The sequence below is a fragment of the Rhododendron vialii genome, chromosome 7a, assembly GCF_030253575.1.
Source record: "Rhododendron vialii isolate Sample 1 chromosome 7a, ASM3025357v1".
Taxonomy (NCBI): domain Eukaryota; kingdom Viridiplantae; phylum Streptophyta; class Magnoliopsida; order Ericales; family Ericaceae; genus Rhododendron; species Rhododendron vialii.
This window is the reverse complement of record NC_080563.1, coordinates 4,437,608-4,465,394: the sequence shown is the minus strand read 5'-3', so window position 1 is coordinate 4,465,394 and position 27,787 is coordinate 4,437,608. Positions and strand designations below refer to the sequence as shown.

The window sequence follows — 27,787 nt, the reverse complement described above, 5'->3', positions numbered from 1 at the left end:
GTCAAAAGTGAAAATAGGGAAATCAGACTTAGGCCTCGTTCCGGAACGTGAAATAAGTACTTATTTTTTAAGAAGGTAATTTCAAGCTAAAAAATGATGAGCTTATTGAAATCTAAAAATATGCAATATGGATCTTGTTTGAAAGATTTCATTGAGATTTTTAATACGGTGCAAAAAAAATCAAAAAATTATTAGATATCAATGAGTATTTTTAATTTGTGAAAAAAGTTTGAATTTTTTCTTGAAAAATTGAATTATTTTTAATACTTCGTTTTGCAAACCGGATAAAGAATTTGGGACGGAGGGAATATTTGTTTTCGTTTTCTCTTCACATTTATTATTGGTTGGGATACAAGTATTATGTGTGTACTTTTATTTAGTTTTCCATGTACTCTTGTTAAATTTTTTATTACTACTAAAGTATTCATTGAACTTTAAACGTTATAACATATATAAAAGGAAATTGATTTTGACATTTCAGTTTTAACTATTAGCACTCCACTTTGTGTCTTGATTATATAAGAAAACAAAACTAAAAATAGAGTGCTATTGGCTAACGGTAGAGTGCCAAAATCACATTCTTATATAAAATGACCCCTTAAGTTTTTCAAGTGGAACATATTTTATGTACGATCAGTGTGAACAGACTTATTGATAAAAGAAACAGTAAGTTTATTCACACAGACTTTTTCCACACAGATTGTGCATAGATCCGTGTGTGGAGTCCACTACAGGTCCCAAACAAATTATTCGAGTCGTTCATTAAATGTAAAACATTTTTTTAAAGGCCCCCTGTGAACAATCAACTCAATTTGATACATATAGGTGTTCGATTCAACCATCTAACATTTTATTATCCTGAAATCCGAATGAAAGATTAGATGATTAAATCGAGCACTTATAAGTAATGATTAAGTTGATTTTTCTCAGGGACCCATGAAAAAATATTTTATATTTAATGAACAATTTGGATCGTTTGTGTGGAACCTGTAATGAACCCCAACACAAATCTGTGCATTTTTCATTTATGTTGTGTGTGTAGCATTACTATAAAAGAAATGCATATGGTAATATCCAATTTCATGCCCCGTGAATCGAGGGCCCCATGTATTGATGGTGGGCATTTTTCTATATTTTTTTGGAATTCGGAATGAACCGCACAAAAAATATAGTGAATGATGTAATGTACTTAGACTTATTGACTTATGGTTAGCCACCTTTGAGGTTGGTGCATTATTACCTTTTTAAGTCTCCAACAATTCTTTCTTGCACGAGAAAAACATCTTTAAGTAGCAATCCGTTTACGGCGCTCAATCGCGCGTGTCTATAAGTGTTTTGGACGGTTTGGATTTTAAAAAAATTACTCGCGTGAATAGTTGAACTATTCTAGCAAATAATTTTTTTAAAATCTGGACTATTGATTGTCGAAATAAACGGCTAAAATCGCTCAACTCTGTATAAAGTCGCTTCCATAAATAAGTTTCTCTATGCTTGCACACTATATAATTAAGGCCTTCAAGAACCAGAAGTTTAGTACTGAATTCGTTGGGGAAAGCTAGAGTGAGAAATTTCAAACAAAAAGAAAAGCCATGGCTTCGAAACCAGGAGTGCTAACTGACTGGCCATGGACGCCGCTCGGTAGCTTCAAGGTAAGATATCTATTTAAACATCAAATATTACGAACTAAATTTGTTTACTAATTCACTAGTAACATTGTTTTGTTGTTTGATGCATGGTTGATTGATTATACATGCAGTACGTGGTTTTGGCACCGTGGGTGGTTCATAGCGTGTACTCGTTCGCCACAAAAAACGGAAGCGAGCGAGACAATGTGTCTATCCTCATACTCCCATTTCTGTTGTGGAGAGCGATTCATAACCAGATATGGATTTCTATCTCTCGTCACCGGACGGCGAAAGGCAGTAACAGGATCGTTGATAAGAGTATTGATTTTGAACAAGTTGATAGAGAAAGCAATTGGTACGTCTCCATGTTCATCTTATAGTACGTTCATGTACATGGAGAAAAGCATAATGCACACAGGCATAAAGTGGCAGAGCCAGAAAATTCCGTTCAGAAGGCATCATTTCACAACAAACTAAAAAAATCACCGTAAAAGTTAATGAAGAAATAATGAGCACAAATATTTAAGTATTCTTTAATAGGCACAATAACTTGTAGCCTAATGTATTCAAAAGATTTAAAACATAAGCACAAAAGATTTAAAAAAATACTGTAGCAATTTACTATTTGCTAGCTCCTTTGAAAAGTGGTCCATTGACTTGGTTGAAAATACGTGAAAATAAAGTAAACAATAAGCCCTATATCCAAAATTTCCAATTTCTATAGTAACATTTTTTTAGTAGGTGTAAAAAAGAAGAAGAAGGAAGTGGGGGATAAAATTCTAGAGGGGACACTTGACCCCTTGGTCACATGTTGGCTCAGCCTCTGTGCATATCATAAAAAAAATATTGCCTATTATTTTGGTTTATGTTTCATATTTTGAGTTATGTGACGTATTCTTTTTAGTATAGTTACGAATAAATGTGTAAGGTAAAAAAGTAAAAGCTATATATATGCATCTTTATCATTAAGCTGCAGATCTTATGGTTGGTTAAAATTGTTATGGTTCATGTGTTAAGCATTTTTTTAATTTTTTGTTGCATGTACTTTTTGGTTCATTTATTATAATTTTTTTGTGGTTCTTGGTAGGCTTAATTATTCTGGCTAGTTATGAATGACCCTAGAAATTGACATGGTTAGGCCTGTCAATGGACCAGATTAAATTTGAATCCGATTCAAATTCGAAATGCTCAATTCTGATCCGAATTCGAGCTTCATGAATCTGATAGTGATAACCCGAATCCAAATTCGTAAAGTCGGATATCCAATTCGAAAATCCGAATCCGAATCCAATCCTCTCTTCTTCTTTTTTTTAACTTTCAGAGTTTTAGAAAAAGGGAAAATTATACATTTTTTTTCAAAAAAATAATGCTGTTGCAATCAAAATCCGTACAATAAAAAAATAATAAAATTATCATTTCGATATTCCTTAAACGGGATCCGGATCCTCTGTTTCCTTAGAAGCTGTGGGAACGAAACGGAGAAGAGAAGAAACAATAATACAATAAAGATGTTCTAACATGAGTAAAAATACTTATCAGGGTAGGATCATAGGAGTCCAATTAGCTTCAATTCTTTCTTTCGCAAAAAAAAGAAAGTAAGAACTGTTTTCTTAACAAGGAAAGAAAAAGTGCTATTCAAAAATAAATTAGTCAGGCTCAGTTAAAACAAACTAATTAATGACATCACGACAGCTTCAATTGTTGTATCCCATGTGTGTTATGGTACCAACTAAATTGCATGTGATTTAGTATTAAGATGAGATAAAAGCAATTACGGACAGACAGCTCATAATCAGCTCCCACTTGCAGATTTAGGGTGAGTTTGAATTAAATTAGTTTGTTTTAATTCAAACTCACCCTAAAAAAGGTTGTTAAGAAAATTAGTCAGACTCGACTTGTTAAAGGGTGAATGAGCCGAGTTCAAGCAATAAAAAGCTCGGTTCGATTCGGCTCTTTTGCACCCTGGAGACTAATAGAGGTTGGTTATTTTTACTCCATTAGTATTATCTTTTTTCTCTCTCTGTAATGCTTTTGTGTCTTCATTACCTTAGATATTATTTGATTTATTTGTGGTGAGAAGTGCTTATGTGGGTTGGTCACTAATACTAATGGTTGGAATTTGAAATTTCTGGTATTGGTAAACAAAGTTCGAGCAAAATAATTTGTAATTGTTTTTCGGGAAAATTTCAAAAAAGCCCCTGAACTTTCTGACAACTTGCAAAAAAACACCTGAACTTTCACTATTAACAAAAAAACACCTAAACTTTGCATTCCGTTAGCAATTAAACCCCTGCCGTCCAATTCCGTCAATTTTTAACGGATGGAGCTAACGGAAGGCGTTAACTTTTTATTTTTTTTTACTTTTTAATTCAAAAATTACTTTTAACTCTTTCTTTTTTTTATTGGTAAATAAATATGCCATAAAGTTCTTTTTTTATCTTACTATTTATCAAAAATTACTTTAACCATATTTTTTATTTTCAAATTTTACCTCCCCCCCCCCCCCCTTTTTTTTTGCTTATTAGAATCAACTCCACACCACCAATTAATCCCACAACCAACCGCCAAAGCTTTAGCCACAATTTCAGAAATTCAAAAGTTCTTTTAACCTCCTCTTTGTAACCTTTTCTTTTTTTTTAGTACTTTTACTTCCAAAAATTATTTTTAACTCATTCTTTTTTTTAGTCATAAATAAATATGCAATAAATAGTAAAAATGGGTTAAAGTTATTATTATAAATAGTAAAGATTAGAGTTAAAGTAATTTTTGATAAATAGTAAGAAAAAAACTTTATTTCATATTTATTTACTACTAAAAATAAAGAGTTAAAAGTAATTTTGGAAGTAAAAAATATAAAAAACAAGAATGCTAAAAAAAAGAGTAATTTCGAATTTCTAAAATTAGAGCTAGAGCTTTGGTAGTTGATTGGTGGAGTGGGGTTAAAGTTCTAAAAAAAAAAAGAGGGAGAGAGAGAGAGAGAGAGAGAGAGAGAGAGAGAGAGAGAGAGAGAGAGAGAGAGAAGGGGAAATGTACAATTTGAAAGTAACAAAAAAGATGGTGGTTAAAGTTATTTTTGTAAATAGTAAAAAATAGAGTTAAAGTAATTTTTGATAAATAGTAAGAAAAAAAAAGAACTTTATTGTATATTTATTTACCAATAAAAAAAAGAAAGAGTTAAAAGTAATTTTTGAATTAAAAAGTAAAAAAAAATAAAAAGTTAACGCCTTCCGTTAGCTCCATCCGTTAAAAATTGACGGAATTGGACGGCAGGGGTTTAATTGCTAACGGAATGCAAAGTTTAGGTGTTTTTTTGTTAATAGTGAAAGTTCAGGTGTTTTTTTGCAAGTTGTCAGAAAGTTCAGGGGCTTTTTTGAAATTTTCCCGAGAATACCCGTACAAACTTTGTAAGATACAAGCTTTTTTGCTAAGTCTAGTTACTTTTTTTTTCCTGCAGGGATGACCAGATTCTGTTGAATGGGCTTCTGTTCTACATAGCGAACATTATAGTGCCAGGAGTTTCTCACCTACCCATATGGAGAACAGATGGTGTAGTCCTCACAGCTTTGATTCATGCTGGTCCAGTGGAATTTCTCTACTACTGGCTCCATAGAGCACTCCACCACCATTACCTCTACTCTCGCTACCATTCCCACCACCACTCCTCCATTGTGACGGAACCCATTACATGTAAGATCACAAGTTTTAGAGGATAAATTGTATGAAATGAAAATTTTGATACGCCTGGTTCAGGAAGGATTGATCCTAGATGGCAAAGTGGAGTACTACGAGATTGTCTCACAGGGGGGACTTTTGTTGTACAAAAAAAAAATATTGATGTGGTTTGGAAGCTTCTAAGTTCCCTCAAGGCCCCAATTGGTTTCTCTCTATGCTCACTTTGTCTCTAGGGTACAATAGATACAATGCATTTGGTAGGTGGAGAGATAAATCATAGGATGTACAGTTTTTTGTAGACTTTTTGTTTCAAAAGAAAGCACTTACCAAGTTACCATTGTGGCCTAAAATTTTGGAAAACAGTTTCTGCTAAATTTTTATTGCCTGAGTTTTGGAAGGAAAACCTATTTGTATACCATTTTGTATTTCATATACGGACAAAAATGTTGGCCCAGTTCCGAAGTCTTGGAATTTAACTTGGCCTTTTTTTCCAAGAATGATATTTATTTCACATGCGCATTTTTCTGTTTACTTGGGCAGCTGTTATTCATCCATTTGCGGAGCATATCTCATACTTCTTATTATTTTTAATTCCAATGGTCACTGCTGCGCTTACTGGGACTTCTTCTCTGGCGGCTGCGTTTGGTTATATAACCTACATTGATCTCATGAATAACATGGGACACTGCAACTTTGAGCTCATTCCCAAGTGGCTTTTCTCTATTTTCCCCCCTCTTAAGTACATGATGTATACACCATCGTAAGTCTCAGATTGCTATTCATCCTGTTTACTTCAATTGTTTTGTTCTTCAATATTGCATGGCAAATTCTTGAGTTGAATCACTTTTTTCGAGTTTCTCTGTAGGTAGGTGAATCATAGCGTAGTTAAAAATATCTGTTACTAACAAACATCTTCATTGTCTACCTACGGGAGGGGACAATGGGGATGAATACATTTTGTTACTAACAAACACTAAAAAGGATGGCAGCTCAAGGTATTAAAAATATCAGTGAGCTTGAAGCTGTGGTAGTAAACAAAGCAAACGAGTGACAGTGCTGATAATGTTGACGATAAAACTAAAGTGATTGATAGTGATGCTATTACTAGCAAATTGTGATATATATGTTGAGCTCAATTCTGTCCATAGTGAGAAAATTCCTTTTTAGTACTTGATACTTATGTAGTCAAACTTTGACCGACCGTTCTTTTGTGCCCACAGATATCACTCTCTGCATCACACCCAATTTCGGACCAACTACTCACTTTTTATGCCATTCTATGATTATGTCTACGGTACCATGGACAAGTCCACCGATTCACTCTATAAAAAAACTCTGGAGAGGGAAGAAGAGTCCCCCAGTGTAGTTCATCTCACCCATTTAACGACACCCGAATCCATCTATCACCTTCCAATTGGGTTTGCGTCCTTTGCCTCCAAGCCCCAGAAATCAAAGTGGTACCTCTGGCTGATGTGGCCTGTGACCTTTTGGTCCATGTTCATGACTTGCCTCCACGGCTGCACCTTCGTTGTAGAGAGAAATACCTTTGGGAAGCTCAAGTTACAATCATGGGCAATACCACGATACACCATTCAAGTAAGTGTTACAAACATCTCTTGGGTATATTTGTTTACTTCAGCAATTACTTTCATTGTTTCTGGTTCCAACATGTGTGCTCTGTGGTGCTTATATCTTCAATGTGCGCATGTTTCGATTGCTCAAGTTAGTTTTTCATCAGTGAAATGTGTTTTACGTAGTCCCTAAGCTTGAGCCTTGATGTCATTAAGAACAAGTTCTATGAGAACCAGCGGCAATATAGGGGAAAGAACCTTAGCCCTCATACCCAAAAATAAGTAAAGGAAAACTAAAAATGACACTTATGATCCATAATTTTTGGCATTTTTTGTCCTGTTTTTGAAAATACCCCAGCGTTTTAGCACATTTCGCAATTTAGTCACTGTGCCCACAATTTTGCAACAGAACACTTGCATTGGGGAGTGAGGACTATTACCACCACCACTTCTACCAAACTAGGACTATTACCACCACCACATCTACCAAACTACCACCACCGCGACAACTACCCCTACCACTATTTCTATCTCCACCGCTGTCGCGACCACCACCATTACCTCTTGTAACTTCGTTATCATGTTCATTTAGCTGAAACCTTTAGTCCATCCCACAATCATTCTATGTGGCACCCAAACAGCTGAGTGGGAATGGATATGGACCTTTCAGTCCCAGTCAACTTTGCTCTCTATTCCCAATGTCATTCCATTCCTGCGTAGTGCGTACTGATGATAACAAACATAGCCTTAGCGTATTTAGTCCTATTTGTAAAAAAAATTCATTACCTTGGCATGAGTTAAGTCTTGTATATATAATCAAAGGTCATTTTTTTTTGGGTCTGTATACTTTTCATGGTTATATGGTTGTTGCAGTTCTTATTTCAATGGCAAAGAGAAGCTATCAGTGGCTTGATTGAACAAGCTATAATAGAAGCAGAGGCCAGAGGCACTAAGGTGTTAAGTCTTGGTCTTTTGAACCAGGCAAGTTGGTCCTTTCTCTGTCTCATTATCCTTTTTTCCAGGAAATTAACAATGTGACCAATCAAGACATGCATTATTTCCTTAACCGTTTTCCTTTTCTTTCTTACTTTCCTTCTAGCTTTCTTCTAACCTCAAATGGGGAAGTATCGAAACAATCCTGATTCCATCCTGTTGCTAATTCTCTAGACCAGAAGTTGAATGTACATGTCACTATAGTTTTTAGCTTTTTGCTTGAACTAATAGAGTGTAGGGTTTTTTCCTTTTCATTCCTGTTTTTTCATAGGAAATGCTTTTTTGGCTTAACATGATTAAACCAAGGCTTGTAACATCACATTATACTAATTTTCTGAACCACTTTTGTAAGGCTATCACATTTTCTATTAGTTCATTCTCATGCATGTGTACATTTATTGGTGATAGTAAATTTTGTCAACATTGCAGGGCGAAGAAATTAATAGGAACGGGGAGGTTTACATCCAAAGGTACCCTCAGCTCAAAGTGAAAGTGGTGGATGGAAGTAGCTTAGTAGTTGCTGTTGTCCTAAATAGCATTCCGAAGGGGACAACCCAAGTCCTCCTCAGGGGCAGCTTATCCAAAGTTGTTTATTCCATTGCCTCTGCTCTATGCCAAAGAGGGATCCAGGTAATCAAGTTCACCTTCATGTTCAATGCATCCCTGCCCACTATTTTACAGCCCAAATGATTAAGTTGGGGCAAGACGTGCGTTTAGACAAGCCTACTCGGTGTCAATATTGTTACAGCCTGATTGTTTGGGCTCTACTTGTTGCGATGGTTTTGATAATGTTAGGCCACCCATTGCAGGGTTTAGGCCTTCTAGGCCAATGGTTTTCATACAGCTGGTTCAGGCATTTGTTCTCCCCTTTCCCTTTTCCTGCCCTGCTACCCATTTTTGTATGGTCCACACATGCGCCCATGAACACACACACACACACACAAACAGAGACATCCGAATAGAGCTGGCCTTGGAGAGCAATCAAAAAACAATGCTAAACTATATCTATTCTGATATAATTGAATTTCTGTCAGGTTTCTACCTTTTACAAAATCGAATACGAGAGGCTTAAGCTTAGCACTGGATATGGATCCGATTTGGTTCTCTCAAGGAGCTATTCTGAGAAGGTAAATTTTAATCATGAATTTTTTTCTGCCTCAATAACTATTCTTTAACGGAGTTTATTTCTTTCATCAGTTCCTTTCACAAACTGTACACATATACTGATAAATTTTCTTAGAAAATTTGTACTTGGAGAAGATTGAGGTCGCTGTTTATCACTTGCTAGAAAAAGAGTACAGTAGTTATAAAACAATAAGAGCGAAATGATGTGATATTTGGTCCTTTCATTTTCTGATTAACAAACTACTGTCAAAGATGGTTCTTAGTCTAAACAACACTTGAAATGTTCTGCAGAAGTATCTTTGTGTGAGAGTATAGGGAGCAAAGTAGGGAGTAAACCTAATCATACTTTCTTTTCTAAAGAATCATCGAATCGATGCTCGCACGCAGTTAAAAGTAACATTCGCATTTGTTTCCATAAAAGTGCACAGCTAAGCTGAAATTGAAGTTCTTTCTCAGGTATGGTTAGTGGGAGACGGACTGAGTGAAGAAGAACAGCAGAAGGCACCAAAAGGGACATTGTTCATTCCTTACTCCCAATTCCCTCCTAAGAAAGCGCGCAACGACTGCTTGTACCACCACACTCCGGCAATGCTGGCTCCCTCGTCTCTCGAAAACTTGAACTCATGTGAGGTTAGTATCAGACTATCAGTTTACTTATCCTTCGATCGTCACCCATTCATTTCTTGAGTTTCAACCTGAATATTGTGGCTTAGATATAATAATGCTCATGATCATATTTCATCTCCAGCATTAGTGACATCCGAAAGTCTCTGTGATTAATGTGTATTGGATCACGAGAATCGGCCACCGCACTCGTGAATTTTTCTCAAGTATTAACAAATGCTAAAAAAATCCATTGATATGTACATGCATGTTCTGACGGTATTTATAACTAAATCGAATGTTTTCAGAAATTTTAAACCAACATTTGACTTTTCCAAGTAGTTTTGTAAGTACGATTGAATCACATGTCAAGTTTTAAGGCTATTTGATATTACGATTTTCAATTTCCCATAGGGTATATGAGAATATGACTAATAGTAATAGTAATATACTCCGTATGTTTCTAAAATGAGGCAGATACCATAACAATATCACGACAATACACAGTAATACAAAGATTCACAATTACACATACTTTCTCTATCCCATAATGTTTGTCCGGTCGCAAATGAGGACGTTAAATAATATTATTTTTGCAACAAAAACTTCAATTTTTTTCAACAATTTACTAGATATCGTTGAGTTCTTAAAATTTATGAAAAAAAATTTGAATTTTTTCTTGAAAGAAATGCATTATTTTTTAGTCCTCGTTTTGCGGACCGAACAAACATTTTGGAATATAGGTAGTACATTTGTGGACATTAGAGATGTAACGGTCCTGGCTATTGGAAAGTGGAAGTGATAGGTATCATTGATAGGAGGAGGAGATTTCTCACACACAATAGTAAGCACACTTTTTATTGATAAAGTACACAAATAATTACAAAGTTCTCACTCACGTCTCTCTTTCTTTCTCCACTCAACTCCCATACTTTTACAATATGAATTACAAGCTTATTTATAGGCAAAGCTACACACTTAATTGATAAGCTTACATTTATTGAAACACTCACAAAATCAAATAGGTAATGGCAAAAGTCTTCATTTGATCTTTGACTAAATCCTTCCACTTGCTTTGAAGCTTATCAGTACCAAGCCTCCAAAAGAATAGTTCCCAAACGTGGGAATCATGCTTACTATTTCAACATCCCCCTTAAGCTTGATTCCTTCAGCGTCGAATCTCTCATCTTACTATTTCAACATCTCCCCTTAAGCGTCGAATCTCTCATCCCCATATCGTCCCATCTGGTCCACGATCGTCAATGTCTTCGTGAAATACGATGATATGGTCTCGTTGTCCTCCATTTGCAATGCTTCAAACTCTCCTCGTAGCAGTTGAAGCCGTACCCGAATCGTCCGTCTCAATCCCTCGATTGGCATTTCGAAGGATTTTCTATGCTTCTTTGGCAGTGGCAGCGGTAGAGATCTTTTCGAAATTCTCATTTTTAACCCCTTGGTAGTTAACAATAGAGTCCGTCTATCCTTCTTTCGCGCTTCATGAAACGTTGCTTTTTGTGCGTCTGCAAGCTTTACTTCTTCCTCTCTGGAATACTCAACGTATCCAACGTCTACCGAATCCCATAGCTCTTGGGATTCCAAAAGCACTCGCATCTGGATGCTCGAATTCTCATATTTTTATTTCCCCAAACGTGGTAGCATAAAGAAATTGGTTTCTTTTGCCATTTGAGCTTACATCGTCAAAAACACCATCTAAATTGCTTGTGGCAACGGTCGTCACGTGATCAATATCTCGTTTGTAACGTGCCTTGGGACACATCTCACGTCAGTATCTCGTCTGGGGGGTTCAAAGTAAAACTTTTGAAAACTTTTGGGCTTTGACTGGCTAGCAAAAGATGCAGGGGTTGACTGCAGTTGTACCTATAATTAGGCCACTTTAAATGCTCTGCGTGAATTTTCTTCTTCGCATGTGAAGACATGTGCAACAACAGACAAAGATCCAGACTTGCCATAAACTCAAGCGGTGGGGAAAAGCTTCAGTTTGAGATCCGGCAGCAATGGAAACAAAGTCGATTTTTGACAGATTCGATTTATGACCCGTGAACGGAAGCTCTCTATTCTCGTCGGAAATAGCAGTTGAAAGCAGGGTTCGTCACCCTTGCTCTGATACCAATTGTTGGAAAGCGGAAGCGATAGGTATCACTGATAGGAGGAGGAGATTTCTCACACACAATAGCAAGCACACTTTTTATTGATAAAGCACACAAACAATTACAAAACTCTCACTCACATCTCTCTTTCTTTCTCTTACTCATCTCCTATACTTTTACAATATGAATTACAAGCCTGTTTATTGGGAAAGCTACATACTTAATTGATAAGCTTATATTTATTGAAATATTCACAAAATCAAATAGGTAATGATAAAAGTCTTCATCTGATCTTTGACTAAATCCTTCCACTTGCTTTGAAACTTATCAGTACCAAGCCTCTAAAAGAACAGTTTCCAAACGTGTGAATTTTGTTCCTACCACTGTTATTTTTTACCATAACTGAAACGGCCCCCAAAAAACCATTACGTAACAGCCATTACGTTACGTAAAGCCGTTTTTCAAAACCCTACTGGCAACATAAGATGGGTTTGGTTCAAAAAGTGGTGTAACAGCTAGCAGTATGTAACTTTTTCAACATCACAAGTTTTACAAGCGGTGTTTGTATTTAAGATAACGATTTAGTCGATATGGCTTTTCAAAGTTACCCATAAGGTTCCAACAAATCATCAAACACAGAATCAACGATCTAAGACTACCATGTCATTAAAATTTTTATAACCTGTACTACAGAATTTTTTAATGGAGGTAAAAGTTTTTGTAGATGTGCTGTTTCAGAACTATAGATCATGAAACAGATTACTGATTTTTATAACCTGTGTTCGTATAGCATTTCTCGTGTGTGTTTCAAGATATAGCATGGATACGTCTTTGTTTGGTCACTCTGAGAAATTTGTTGGTGTTTGTGTTAGAATTGGTTGCCAAGAAGGGCGATGAGTGCTTCACGTGTAGCTGGGATTGTGCATGCTCTAGAAGGATGGAACGTAAACGAGTGCGGCCAAAAGATGTTTGACGTTGAACAAGTTTGGGAAGCCTGTCTCAAACATGGCTTCCGTCCTTTGATGACTCCAAATTAGTCACAGGCGCTTCATCACTTGATTCACTTCTATGCACGTCGGTCTGGTTTCGATCTATTGCTCTTCCTGCAGACTTTGTATTTGTCCTTGGAAACTTTAGTATCCAAGAAATATCTTACTGAACACTTTGTTTCCGTTTGTGTTTGTTCCTTGTATCACATATTCAGACTCTATATAACGAGAGAGATTTCGGCTAACATAAAGCCTCTGTTTTAGAAGGTATTCAAAGAAACAAATGAATCGTTACCTCTGAAAAAGGTACGTCAAGTACCCACAAAAAATGTCTTGGCAATCCTGTCAACTACCAACTTACCAATTTGAAAGTGAAAGAAAATACGAGAAAATGGTGCTTCTCTTCTTTTGGTGGTTGGAAATGTAATGCACTTGGCTTCTTCAAAGTGGACACAACGGGTGGGTCTTGAACGTGTGGATGCAGTCCACGTGCATGGAAGCAGTAGTGACAAGGGGCGGAGTCATGATTTTCGATAAATGGGATCAAAATTTTGAAACATGTATGATTCACTTTTTCTAATTGCTAATTGAAAGAAAATAATTAGATTAACAAGTTAATCAAAAAATATATATATACTAATAACAAAATTTAGCTTCGATTCACAATTGACTTCGACGACTTTTCATACTTTGAAAACGATAGATGATAGCCTCGTTTGTAATGGTTTTAAAAATATCTTTATCTATATACACAACCAAACTATCATGCATCCATTGATCACATATACAATTTCGAAGCCTACTCTTTACAATATTCATAACGGAAAACGCTCTCTCTACAATGAAGAATATCCAGAAAGGCAGAAACATAGAAAACCTAGTTTTTTTCTGAACGGTAGAAACCAACGTTTGGGGATTTTGTAGGTGGTGCCCGTTTGCACATCTGAGCCGTCCATTACGTGTTTGAACGGCTCAAATTTGGAGAGAGAAAAAGGAGAGAGAAAGTGTTGGGATGAGAAGAGGAAGAGGGTTTCAATCTGAGTTGTCCAAAAATGTATCAGACGGCTCGGATGCATCGAACCGGTACCACGTAGGATATACCCGCTCGGTACTGAAAAATCGCTTGGACCTAGGGGAGGTCCATGTACTTGACCGGAAAAGCTTCAACTAGGGTCTTTTGTGATTTCCGTAACTTTTTTTTTTTTGTTGTTGGATGTCTGGGTCAACTTGCACGCATTTCGACAAATTTTGGAGGCTCTAAAATTAATGGCCGGGCAATGTCCTCAGTGAGTCAGTGACCTCAAGATTTGAAATATTCAACATCCGTAAGATTCGAACATACGACTTTATATAGGACAAATATTTATGAACTTTCTTATAATCATTTGCTCAAAGTCTTGGGTTGCCATTTCCTTGACATTAACCTTACAAGCGCCTGCGACGAAGGAAGGGGTGCCAGGACGTCCTTGGAACCCGTTGGTTTTTGAGATTTTCAATTTGGATTTGAGGAGTGATACACCCACAGCCACTCTCCCATCGCACCACGCACCGTACGCACGCCGGGCCCACTCCGGCTACCGGACGGCCGATCAGAGCCGTCCAAAAAATTTTAAAAAAAAAACCGAGTGAGCTTGCGCAAGAATCAATGACATCCGACGTGTATAAGTACTCAAACCAATCTTCCATTTTTTAACGTCTCAGATCATCTGATTTTTGGAAGTTCGGATTGAGCACTTACACACGTCGGATGCCATTGATTCTCGCGCAAGTCCACTCGATTGTTTTTTTAAAATTTTTGGACGGCTCGGATCGGCATCCGGTGGCCGGAGTGGGCCCGGCATGCGTGCAGTTGGTGGTGCGGTGGGGGAGTGGCGGTGGGTGTATCATTTCGGTTTGGATTTATAGGTAATAAGCGTAGGGAGAAATAGAGATAATAATTAGAGAGAAAAAAATTAGAGTAATAATTAGAGAGAAATATAATAATGATTAGAATTCAAAATCTAAAACCCTTAAACAAACAAGGTCTAAAGTACTCCTAAATATATATATTTTTTGGTAATGCAGGGTGTCCCGAGTGTGCATATCGGACTAATCCCTACAACCTATCCCACAATTATTTCATAAAGTGGCTCCAAGAGTTGTTGGAAAAGAGAATCGAACCTGAGACCTCTTAAACATTTTTTATTATCACTAAAGTATTCATTGAACTTTAAACATTACAACATACTCTCTTCGTCCCGATTTGTTTGTCCCCCTTTTGACTTGTACATGTCCCAAATTGACTGTCCAATTTCAAAATCAATGGATGAGATTATGTAAATTTCCAAATCAATAGATTAAATTTGGTTCCCTTAATAAGTTGGAAACCCAAGTACAAACAAATCAGGACGGGGGAGTATATAAAAGGAAATTGATTTTGACACTTCAATTTTAACCACTAGCACTCCACTTTGTATCTTGATCATGTAAGAAAACAAAACTAAAAGTGAAGCGTCATTGGCCAAAGATGGAGTGCCAAAATCATATTCCTATGTATATAAAATGACCCCTTAAGTTTTTCAAGTGGAACATATTTTACGTACTATTTGACTGTGTGAACAGGACTTACTATAAAGAAACTATATGTCTGTTCACACAGATTTTTCCCACACAAATTGTGAACAGATTCGTGTGTGGAATTCACTACGGATTCCACACAAATGATCCAAGTCGTTCATTAAATGTAAAATATTTTTTCAAAGGCCCCGTGAACGATGAACTAAATCTGATACCTATAGGTGATAGATTCAATCTTCCAACTTTTTATTATCTTGAAATCTGAATGAAAATGAAAATGAAAATTAGATGATTAAATTGAGCACTTATAGGCATTGAATTGAGCTGATTTTTGGCAGAAACCAATGAAAAATTGTTTTACATTAATTGAATGAACAACATGGATCATTTGTATGAGACCCGTACTGAATCCCACGACAAATCTGTACATTTTTCATTTATGTTGTGTGTATAGCATTTTTTACTGTAACAGAAATGCATATGGTAAATGGTAATATCCAATTTCATGCCCCGTGAATCGAGGGCCCCATGTATTGATGCTTTTAGCTACCGTTGAGGTTGGTACATTATTAATTGAGAGGTTGGTGCATATTATTTATTGCCTTTTTAAGTCTCCAACAATTCTTTCTTGTACGAGGAAAACATCTTTACAGAGCAACTCGTTTACGGCGCTCAATTACGCACGTCTAAAAGTGTTTTGGACGGTCCGAATTTTAAAAAAACTATTCACGTGAATAGTTTTTTCAAAATTTAGGTCATTGATTATCGAAACAGACTGCTGAGATCGCTCAACTCCGTAAAGAGCCGCTTTGCAGTGGATCGGTAAATAAGTTTCTCTCTGCTTGTACACTCTATATAAGGCCGAATTCAAGAACCAGAAGTTTATTACTGAATTAGTTGGGGAAAGCTAGAGTGAGAAGAAAGAATCCATGGCTTCGAAACCAGGAGTGCTAACTGACTGGCCATGGACGCCGCTCGGTAGCTTCAAGGTAAGATATCTATTTAAACATCAAATATTACGAACTAAATTTGTTTACTAATTCACTAGTAACATTTTTTTGTTGTTTGATGCATAGTTGATTGATTATACATGCAGTACGTGGTTTTGGCACCTTGGGTGGTTCATAGCGTGTACTTGCTCGCTACGAAAAATGAAAGTGAGAGAGACAATGCGCCTATTCTCGTACTCCCATTTCTATTGTGGAGGGCGATTCATAACCAAATATGGATTTCTATTTCTCGTCACCGAACGGCAAAAGGCAATAACAGGATCGTTGATAAGAGTATTGATTTTGAACAAGTTGATAGAGAAAGCAATTGGTATGTCTCCATGTTCATTTTATAGTACGTTCATGTACATGGAGAAAGCATAATGCACACATGCATAAAGTGGCGGAGCCAGAAATCCCGTACAGACAATGCATCATTTCACAACAAATTAACTAAAAAAATCACCGTAAAATTTAATGAAGAAATATTGAGCACAAATATTTAAGTATTCTTTAACAAGCACAATAACTTGTAGCCTAATGTAGTCAAAAGATTCAAAACATAAGCTCAAAAGATAAAATTAAAAAAAAATACTAGCAATTTACTATTTGCAACGATCATTTTAATTCTTTAAGTGGTCCATTGATTTGGTTGAAAATACGTGAAAACAAAATAAACAATAAGCCCTACACCCAAAATTTTCAATTTCTGCAACAATTTTTAAGTAGGTATACAAAAAAAAGGTGTGGGGAATAAAATTCCAGAGAGGGCACCCCCTTGGTCACATGTTGGCTCACCCTCTGTGCATATCATAAAAAAAATATTGCCTATTATTTTGGTTTATGTTTCATATTTTGAGTCATGTGACGGATTTTTTCAGTGTAGTTACGAATAATTGTGTAAGGTAAAAAAGTAAAGCTATATGTATGCATCTTTATCATTAAGCTGCAGATTTTATGGTTGGTTAAAAGTTATGGTTCGTGTGTTAAGCATTTTTTAATTTTTTGTTACACGTACTTTTTGGTTCATTAATTTATTATGGTTCTTGGTAGGCTTAATTATTCTGGCTAGTTATGAATGACCCTAGGAATTGACATGGTTTTAGGCCTATCAATGGACAAGATTAAATTCGAATCCGATTCAAATTCGATATTGCTCAATTCCGATCCGATTTCGATCTTCATGAGTCCGATAGTGGTAACCCCAATCCAAATCCGTAAAGTCGGATATACAATTTGAAAATCCGAATCCGATCCTTTTTTTTTTTTTTCTTACTTTCAGAATTTTAGAAAAAGCAAAAATTATACATTTTTTTTCAAAAAAAGTAATGCTGTTGCAATCAAAATCCGTACAATAAAAAAAATAAAATTATCATTTCGATATTCCTTAAACGGGATCCGGATCATCTGTGAGGATCGTGTGAGAATTTTGCTGAGAAGCTGTCAACACATAAATGAGGAGATCTAAGAGCATCTCCAATCCTTACCCATTTTTTCACCAAAATTTGGGTAGAGATCGATTTGGATTAGAAGCTTGATTTTGGTAAGGCATTTCTAATCCTAAATCCATATTTTTATTCAAATCTATTATTGAATGGTACACTTGTAATTAATAAGTGACATACTTGTAATTAATGAGAGTAAAAAGAAGGTTTGAAAAAAATGGGTATGAGTTTTAGGCTCTGTTTCGAATTTATGGAAAGGAAAGGAAAGGAAAAGAAAATTAAAAAAATTTCCCTTCCATTGTTTGGTTGGGAGAGAAAAAGAGAAGAAAATAAAAGCTTAAGTTTAATGAATAATAAATTTTCTCTCCTATTTTCTTTTCCTTTCCTTTCTTTTTTTTTCTATAAGTTCCAAACAGAGCTTAGTCTCCCCAAATTTTGGGTGAGGAAATGGATAAAACTCAAAATGGAGATAAACAAATAAGTATGACATTGTAAATGAGTTTTTAGGCTTTTTACTCAAATTTTGAGTATAAGTATCATGTAGTAAAATGGGTAAGGATGGAAGATTGGTGTGTCATTGTTCCCAAACAAAACGACGCTGTTTTTAGGGGGTAAAATCCTAACGGAGAAAATTCCCGAACGTATTGTTTCTTCTCTTCTCCGTTCCGTTCCCACAGCAATAGCAAAGAACCCTTCTCAGTTCTTACCCAACTCTTCCAACGTCGGATCAAAAATAAATTAAAAAAAAACTCTTCCAACGCTGATCGGCACTGATGATGTCTCTCTTCCCTCTTTCTTTACTTCAATTTACCATTGTTAGGGTTCCATTTTTGTTTCGGACAGCAATCATTCAAATCAAGGTCTCTCTTGCCCTTTCCCTGTTGAATCTTCGAAATCGTCGGTCAGGTTCAAAATCATCAAACCCCAAAATTCTGGGTTTTGATGTTTTTTTTGTCTCTGATAAGAAGATGGTTTTGTGCTGAGTGATTCTCTCTGACTCCACTTGAAGGGGGAAAAAAAACTCCTAAACGATAATTTGTAAGAAAATTGAGTGAAAAAAGGAGAATGAGCCGTCAATTTTGGTTCATCTCTTCCCTTAATGTTACCCTCCACCGTATATAAAATGCACATGATTAGATGTCTAGAGACGGTTTCCTTGGGTGTGTCCATTGGCTTTTGGTTGTGCTCTTTTGGCATTTGTGGTTATAGGTTGTTTGATTTGTTTAAGCGGGTGTTTGGTGTTTTGGTTGGCTTCTTGTCTTCTTTTGGTATTTTGTTTTGGCGCTTTACCTATGTGTCTGCGATAAAGAAACAATAATAATAAAGATGTTCTAACACGAGTAAAAATTCTTATCAGGATAGGATCATAGGAGTCCAATTAGTAAGAATTCTTTCTTTCACAAAAAAAGAAAAAAAGAAAGTAAGAACTGCTTTCTTAACAAGGAAAGAAAAAGTGCTATTCAAAGCCCAAATATATGGGCTAAGTGGACTGGGCTTGAAAACAACATGTCAGGTCCATTTAGAATTGGACTTTCCCTTTTTGCTACCAGCTTTTCCCCAATCCCTTGGAGGCTGGAGCCATTGCATTTCAATTCACTTTCTTCTTCAAAGATTGTTTATTACTACTATGTTTTTGTGGAGACTGATAGGGTTGCAAACGAACCGAGTTGCTCGCAGACAGCTCGTGGCTCGACTCGTTTGTATAGGCCCAACTCGTTTAAAGAAGGTTGTTAAGTAAATTAGTCAGGCTCGACTTGTTAAAGGGTGAATAAGCCGAGTTCGAGCACTAAAAAACTCGGCTCGGTGCGGCTCTTTTGCACCCTAGAGACTGATAGAGGTTGGTTATTTTTACTCCATTAGTATTATCTTTTTTCTCTCTCTGTAATGCTTTTGTGTCTTCATTACCTTAGATATTTATTGATTTATTTGTGGTGGGAAATGCTTATGTGGGTTGGTCACTAATACTAATGGTTGGAATTTGAAAATTCTGGTATTGGTAAACAAAGTTCGAGCACAATAATTTGTAATTGTTTTTCATCTAAAGTTGGGAAAAGCTAACTAAAAATGAAAGGAAGCCAAATTTGTTTTTACTTCTAGCTTGTTTGGTTTGTGGAAGAGTAAACTCTTTGTTAATTTGTTGAGCGTGGAAGCCTGTCCCTCACATTAGCCTTCATATAGAATGGCTAGTCTTGTGTCAACAACGGACCACATAACTTTATGAACAACAACAGAAGGCTAGTGACAAAAAGTTTTTTCGAAGCTCAATTTCCAGCATCTGTTTGATGTAGCAGAATTTAGCTTTAAGTTTCTTGGGAGTTTTAACTATCTTGTAAACACTATCGGAGCCGGCTCGGGTCTTTAGGCCTCCGAACATCTACATATTTTAGAGGGGCCTCCTACTTTGTTACCCCTTATAATAGTCTAACAAAAAAAAAGAAGTGCTTTTAGGCCTCCGAGAAGTTAGGGCCAGCCCTGAACACTACAAACAAAAGGCCATAACAATTTCTGTTTGCTCTACCTGCGTGTGTGCTTTCCTACATTATTAAACCCAATACAGCTGCGTAGGGATTAGAGATAATGAAGCTTTGATGAACTTATGGTTAAGACTAATGCAACGTGAACAAAAGTATTGTTGTCGAGATAGTTGTTAATGGGAACAAAAGTATAAAATCTTACTATAAGTCTTGATTCTATCATTCAATAGAGCTATTAATGGGAATCAGACTTTTCCATAAAAAATGAAAAAGTCATTACCCTGGATCAAAAATTGGTAGGAACGGAGCCAGAATTTTATTCTTGGGGGTGCCATGCCAAAGTTCTGTCCACTCCCCTCTCCATATCCCCTCTTCCATTGGATGCCAAATTTGAACTCAATTAGTGTGCAAAGCTTATACAGTATAGCACATGTGTTGTACTTGCATTAGATTTTATAAGTTGTTAACTTCGACTATATACGAGTACCCTTTTTTTTTTTTCCCCACTAAATCTATAGAGGTGCGGTTTTTAAAATTGCTCAAGTAGGGAATAAAAGTAAAAGAGCTGATATTTATTTGGTGGAATGGAGGTTATAAGTGAGTATTTTAGGAATAGAATCTATAGAGTGAAGGGGAAGGGATAGATCAAAGGACTGACGACAAATTTCAAACTAAGGAGTGCCAGTTGGGGGCTGCACTCTCTCGGTAAGGAGCCACTATGTTCATGTATTGGAGAGGTAGCTGTACGTTTTACACTAAAGATACAAGTATGAATAAGAAGCACTGCTCCCGCATTTGATAGGGTAGTTCCATTGCTGAGAATACTCGTACAAACTTTGTAAGATACAAGCTTTTTTGCTAAGTCTAGTAACTCTTTTTTTTTCCTGCAGGGATGACCAGATTCTGTTGAATGGGCTTCTGTTCTACATAGTGTACATTATACTGCCAGGAGCTTCTCACCTACCCATATGGAGAACAGATGGAGTAGTCCTCACAGCTTTGATTCATGTTGGTCCAGTGGAATTTCTCTACTACTGGCTCCATAGAGCACTCCACCAACATTACCTCTACTCTCGCTACCATTCCCACCACCACTCCTCCATTGTGACAGAACCCATTACATGTAAGATCACAAGTTTTAGAGGATAAATTGTATGAAATAAAAAATTCGATATGCCTGGTTCAGGAAGGATTGATCCTAGATGGCATAGTGGAGTACTACGAGATTGTCTCACCAGGGGGATTTTTGTTGTACCAAAAAAAAAAATTGATGTGGTTTGGAAGCTTCTAAGTACCCCCAAGGCCCCAATTGCTTTCTCTCTAAGCTCACTTTGTCTCTAGGGTACAAGAGATCCAATGCATGTGGCGGGTGGAGAGATAAATCATAGGGTGTACGGTTTCTTGTAAACTTTTTGTTTTAAAAGAAAGCACTCACCAAGTAACCATTGTGGCCTAAAATTTTGCAAAACTGCTTCTGCTAGATTTTTATTGCCTGAGTTTTGGAAGGAAAACCTAATTTATACCAATTTGTATTTCATATACGGACAAAAATGTTGGCCCAATTCCGAAGTCTTGGAATTTAACTTGGTCTTTTTTTCCAAGAGTGATATTTATTTCATATGCACATTTTTCTGTTTACTTGGGCAGCTGTTATTCATCCATTTGCGGAGCATCTCTCATACTTTTTACTATTTGCAATTCCAATGCTCACCACTGTGCTTACTGGGACTTCTTCTCTGGCGGCTCTGTTTGGTTATGCAACCTACATTGATCTCATGAATAACATGGGACACTGCAACTTTGAGCTCATTCCCAAGTGGCTTTTCTCCATTTTCCCCCCTCTCAAGTACATGATGTATACACCATCGTAAGTCTCAAATTGCTATTCATCATGTTTACTTCAATTGTTTTGTTCTTCAATATTGCATGGGAAATTCTTGAGTTGAATCACTTTTTACGAGTTTCTCTGTTGGTAGGTGAATCATAGTGTAGCTAAAAATATCTGTTGTTACTAACAAACATCTTCGTTGTCTACCTAGAGGGGGGACAATGAGGATGCAGGGAAACATGGGCATCTGTTATGAGAATACATTTTGTTACTAACAAACACTAAAAAGGATGGCAGCTCAAGGGATTAAAAATATCAGTGAGCTTGATGCTGTGGTAGTAAACAATGCACACAAGTGAGAGTGCTGATAATGTTGACGATAAAACTAAAGTGATTGATAGTGATGCTATTACTAGCAAATTGTGATATAGGAGTATATGTTGAGCTCAATTCTGTCCACAGTGAGAATTCTATTCTAGTACTTGATACTTACGTAGTCAAACTTTGACTGACCGTTCTCTTGTGCCCACAGATATCACTCTCTGCATCACACCCAATTTCGGACCAACTACTCACTTTTTATGCCATTCTATGATTATGTCTACGGTACCATGGACAAGTCCACGGATTCACTCTATAAAAAATCTCTGGAAAAGGAAGAAGAGTCCCCCAGTGTAGTTCATCTCACCCATTTAACAACACCCGAATCCATCTATCACCTTCCGATTGGGTTTAAATCCTTTGCCTCCAAGCCCCAGAAATCAAAGTGGTACGTCTGGCTGATGTGGCCTGTGACCTTTTGGTCCATGTTCATAACTTGCATCCACAGCCGCACCTTCGTTGTAGAGCGAAATGTCCTTGAGAAGCTCAAGATACAATCATGGGCAATACCACGATACACCATTCAAGTAAGTGTTACAAACATCTCTTGGGTATATTTGTTTACTTCAGCAATTATTTTCATTGTTTCTTGTGATAATAATGGGAAGAATTTAACATGCATCACTGGTTCCAACATTTGTGCTCTGTGGTGCTTACATCTTCAATGTGAGCATGTTTCGATTGCATCCCTAAACTTGAGCCTTGATGTCATTAAGAACAAGTTCTATGAGAACCCGCAATATTATAGGGGAAAGAACCTTAACCCTCATACCCAAAAATAAGTAAAGGAAAACTAAAATCCGTATTGTATGCACTTTTGGCATTTTTTGTCCTGTTTTTTAAAATACCCCTAGCGTTTTAGCACATTTCTCAATTTAGTCACTGTTTCCACATTTTTGCAACAGAACACTTGCATTGGGGAGTGAGGACTACTACCACCACCACTTCTACCAAACTACCACCACCACGACAACTACCCCTACCACTACTTCTATCTCCACTGCTGCCGTGACCACCACCATCACCTCTTGTAACTTTGTTATCATGTTCATTTAGCTGAAACCTTTAGTCCATCCCACAATCATTCTACGTGGCACCGAAACAGCTGAGTGGGAATGGATATGGACCTTTCAGTCCCAGTCCGCTTTGCTCTCTATTCCCCATGTCATTCCATTCTAGCTTCATTCCATTCCTAGGTACTTATAGTAACAAACATAGCCTTAGTGTATTTAGTCCTATTTGTAAAAAGATTTAAATACCTTGGCTTGATTTTAAGTCTTGTATATATAATCAAAGGTGTCATGATTTTTTTGGATCTGTATACTTTTCATGGTTATATGGTTGTTGCAGTTCTTATTTCAATGGCAAAGAAAAGCTATCAGTGGCTTGATTGAACAAGCTATAATAGAAGCAGAGGGCAGAGGCACTAAGGTGTTAAGTCTTGGTCTTTTGAACCAGGCAAGTTGGTCCTTTCTCTGTCTCTTTATCCTTTTTCCAGAAAATTAATAATGTGACCGATCAAGACATGCATTATTTCCTTAACCGTTTGCCTTTTCTTTCTTACTTTCCCTCTAGCTTTCTTCTAACCTCAAATGGGGAAATATCGAAACAATTCTGATTTCCATCCTGTTGCTAATTCTCTGGACCAGAAGTTGAATCTACATGTAACTATATTTTTCAGCATTTTGCTTTTAACTTATAAAGTGTCGGGTTTTTTCCTTTTCATTCCTGTTTTTCATACGAAATGCTTTGTTGGCTTAACATGATTAAACCAAGGCTTGTAACATCATGTTATATTTATTTTCTGAACCACTTTTGTAAGGCTATAGCATTTTCTTCTAGTTCATTGTTCAGCTAGTCTTATGTCAATACGCATTTTCATGCACGTGTATATGTATTGGTGATTTTAAAATTTGTCAATATTGCAGGGCGAAGAAATTAATAGGAATGGGGAGGTTTACATCCAGAGGTACCCTCAGCTCAAAGTGAAGGTGGTGGATGGAAGTAGCTTAGTAGTTGCTGTTGTCCTAAATAGCGTTCCAAAGGGAACAACCCAAGTCCTCCTCAGAGGCAGCTTATCCAAAGTTGCTTATTCCATTGCCTCTGCTCTATGCCAAAGAGGGATCCAGGTAATCAAGTTCACCTTCGTTAAGTTGGAGCAAGACGTTTAGACGAGCCTACTGGGTGTCAATATTGTTACGGGCAAAGTCCACTTTTATCCCCTGTAGTTTGAGTCATGTGCGAATACACCCTCTATGGTTCAAAAGTGTGCACATAACCCCCTGTGATTTTAAAAATGTGCAGATAGACCTCCTGCCGTCATATTTTTCATCTATATTAACGGAGGTGTATCTCACATACCTCTAGAATCTAATCTGAACCGTTCATAATGTATTAAATAAATAATAGAGTATTTCTGTAAAAAAAAATCATCTAGATTAGACATTAATAACCCAGTGATTTAATTCTTGGTAAATTCAAATTTGAAATTGTAATTTCATAATAAATTCGATTCGACCATGTGATTTTCATTTTTAATCGACTTGAATTTTGGCATGGATGCAGTACCCGTCAAACTCTACAATATCAACGGTTCGCATCCAATTTTTGGTATAATGGATGGATTTGTTAGATTTATGGAAGAAGAAGAATCAAGGGAGAGGATGATGGCATATTGGTCTTTTAATGTTTTGTTCGTTAATATGGATGTAAAACATGACAGCAGGGGGTCTATCCGCATATTTTTAAAACCATAGGGGGTTATGTGCACACTTTTGAACTATAGGGAGTATATCCGCACATGGCGCAAACCATGGAGGGTCAAAGAGGACTTTGCCCTATTGTTACAGCCTGATTGTTTGGGCTCTACATGTTGGGATGGTTTTGATAATGTTAGGCCACCCATTGCAGGGTTTAGGGCCTTAGGCTTCTAGGCCAACGGTTTTCAATTTTTCATACAGCTGGTTCGGGCATTTGTTTTCCCCTTCCCCTTCCCCTTCCCCTTCCCCTGTCCTGCTACCCATTTTTTTATGGTCCACACATGCGCCCGTGAACACACACACACCCACCAATAGAGCTGGCCTTGGAGAGCAATCAAAAAACAATGCTAAACTATATTTATTCTGACATAATTGAATTTGTGTCAGGTTTCTACCTTATACAAAACTGAATACGAGAGGCTTAAGCTTAGCACTGGATATGGATCTGATTTAGTTCTCTCAAGGAGCTATTCTGAGAAGGTAAATTATAATCATGAATTTTTTTCTGCCTCAAAACCTATTCTTCAATGGAGTTTATTTCTCTTCATCAGTTCCTTTCGCAAATTGTATAACATACTGAAACGTCTTCTAAGAAAACTTCTAATTGGAGAAGATTGAGGTCGCTATTTATCACTTGCTAGAAAAAGAGTAGTTATAAAACAATAAGAGCGAAATGAGGCAATATTAGTCCTTTCATTTTCTGATTAACAAACTACTGTCAAACATGGTTCTTAGTCTAAAAAACACTTGAAATGTTTTGCAGTAGTATTTTTGTGTGAGAGTAGGGAGTGTTTACTAATCATACTTTCTTTTCTAAGGAATCATCGAATCAACGCTCGCACACAGTTAAAAGTAACATGTCGCATTTGTTTACGTAAAAGTGCACAAATAAGCCGAAATTTAAGTTCTTTCTCAGGTATGGTTAGTGGGAGACGGACTGAGCAAAGAAGAACAGCTGAAGGCACCAAAAGGGACATTGTTCATTCCTTACTCGCAATTTCCCCCCAAGAATGTGCGCAATGACTGCTTGTACCACCACACTCCGGCAATGCTGGCTCCCTCGTCTCTCGAAAACTTGAACTCATGTGAGGTTAGTATCAGACTATCAGTTTACTTACATCCTTCGTCACCCGGTCATTTCTCAAGTTTCAACCTGAATATTGTGGCTTAGATATAATAATGCTCATGGTCATATTTCATCTCCAGCATCAGTGACATCTGAAAGTCTCTGTGACCAGTGTGTATTGGATCACGAGAATCGGCCACCGCACCCGCGAATTTTTCTCAAGTACTAGCAAATGCTAAAAAAATCCATTGACACACATGTTCTGACGGTATTTATAACTAAATCGAATGTTTTCAGAAATTTTAAATCAACATTTGACTCTTACAAGTAGTTTTGTAAGAACGATTGAATCACATGTCAAGTTTTAAGGCTATTTGATATTACTATTTTCAATTTCCCATAGGGTATGAGAATACGACTATCTAAAAACCAAGGATTGGTACTACAATAGAAAATTTATACAATAAGAAAGAGCACTAATATTAATATATGTTTCTAAAATGAGGCAGATACCATAACAATATCATGACAATACACTGTAATACAAAGATTCACAATTACACATACATTCGTAGACATTAGTGATGTAACGGTCCCATAACGGTCTTACGGGCCGATACGCATGTGAATTTTTTTCCTACCGCTGTTATTTTTCACCATAACCAAAATGGCCACCAAAAAACCTTTATGTAACAGCCATTACAATACGTAAAGCCGTTTTTCAAAACCCTACCGGCAACATAAATTGGATTTGGTTCAAAAAGTGGCGTAACAGCAGTGTGTAACTTTTGCAACATCATAAGTTTAGCAGTGTTTGTATTTAAGATAACGATTTAGTCGATACGGCTTTTCAAAGTTACCCATAAGGTTCCAACAGATCATCAAACACAGAATCAACGATCTAAGACTACCATGTCATTAAGATTTTTATAACCTGTACTACAGATTTTTTAATGGAGGTAAAAGTTTTTGTAGATGTGCTCTTTCAGAACTATAGATCATGAAACAGATTACCGATTTTTATAACTTGTGTTCGTATAGCATTACTCGTGTATCTTTCAAGAGATGCCATGGATTCGTCTTTGTTTGGTCACTCTGAGAAATTTGTTGGTGTTTGTGTTAGAATTGGTTGCCAAGAAGGGCGATGAGTGCTTCACGTGTAGCTGGGATTGTGCATGCTTTAGAAGGATGGAACGTAAACGAGTGCGGCCAAAAGATGTTCGACGTTGAACAAGTTTGGGAAGCCTGTCTCAAACATGGCTTCTGTCCTTTGATGACTCCAAATTAGTCACAGGCACTTCATCACTTGATTCACTTCTATGCAAGTCGGTCTGGTTTCAATCTATTGCTCTTCTTGCAGACTTTGTATTTGTCCTTGGAAACTTTAGTATCCAAGAAATATCTTACTGAATGCTTTGTTTCCGTTTGTGTTTGTTCCGTGTATCACATATTCAGACTCTATATAACGAGAGAGATTTCGGCTAATATAAAGCCGGTGTTTTAGAAGGTATTCAAAGAAACAAATGAATCGTTACCTCTGAAAAAGGTACCTCAAGTACCCACGAAAAATGTCTTGGCGATCCTGTCAACGACCAACTTACCA

The 27,787-nt window shown here is 36.8% G+C and overlaps 2 protein-coding genes across 2 annotated transcripts; both read left to right on the top strand.

Annotated features, from left to right (window-relative positions):
• The first annotated feature begins 1,488 nt into the window (after positions 1 to 1,488).
• LOC131333603 (very-long-chain aldehyde decarbonylase CER1-like) lies at positions 1,489 to 12,991 on the top strand. Its single transcript, XM_058368213.1, has 10 exons — positions 1,489 to 1,649; positions 1,757 to 1,980; positions 5,080 to 5,312; positions 5,838 to 6,057; positions 6,518 to 6,893; positions 7,742 to 7,849; positions 8,291 to 8,491; positions 8,896 to 8,988; positions 9,443 to 9,616; positions 12,570 to 12,991. The coding sequence occupies exons 1-10, from the start codon at positions 1,590 to 1,592 to the stop codon at positions 12,732 to 12,734; spliced, it is 1,854 nt and encodes a 617-aa protein (XP_058224196.1). The 5' UTR covers positions 1,489 to 1,589; the 3' UTR covers positions 12,735 to 12,991.
• A 2,885-nt stretch (positions 12,992 to 15,876) lies between these two features.
• Positions 15,877 to 27,729, top strand: LOC131333604 (very-long-chain aldehyde decarbonylase CER1-like). Its single transcript, XM_058368214.1, has 10 exons — positions 15,877 to 16,231; positions 16,339 to 16,562; positions 21,041 to 21,273; positions 21,798 to 22,017; positions 22,511 to 22,886; positions 23,710 to 23,817; positions 24,288 to 24,488; positions 25,506 to 25,598; positions 26,035 to 26,208; positions 27,308 to 27,729. Exons 1-10 carry the CDS (start codon positions 16,172 to 16,174, stop codon positions 27,470 to 27,472), a joined length of 1,854 nt encoding a protein of 617 aa, XP_058224197.1. The 5' UTR covers positions 15,877 to 16,171; the 3' UTR covers positions 27,473 to 27,729.
• The last annotated feature ends 58 nt before the right edge of the window (positions 27,730 to 27,787 follow it).

Coding starts and splice junctions, on each gene's coding strand:
- LOC131333603 (XM_058368213.1), top strand. CDS start 1,590: ATGGCTTCGAAACCAGGAGTGCTAACTGACTGGCCATGGACGCCGCTC. Junction 8,492..8,895: donor TATGCCAAAGAGGGATCCAG/GTAATCAAGTTC, acceptor AATTTCTGTCAG/GTTTCTACCTTTTACAAAAT. Junction 8,989..9,442: donor CAAGGAGCTATTCTGAGAAG/GTAAATTTTAAT, acceptor GTTCTTTCTCAG/GTATGGTTAGTGGGAGACGG.
- LOC131333604 (XM_058368214.1), top strand. CDS start 16,172: ATGGCTTCGAAACCAGGAGTGCTAACTGACTGGCCATGGACGCCGCTC. Junction 23,818..24,287: donor GTCTTGGTCTTTTGAACCAG/GCAAGTTGGTCC, acceptor TCAATATTGCAG/GGCGAAGAAATTAATAGGAA. Junction 24,489..25,505: donor TATGCCAAAGAGGGATCCAG/GTAATCAAGTTC, acceptor AATTTGTGTCAG/GTTTCTACCTTATACAAAAC.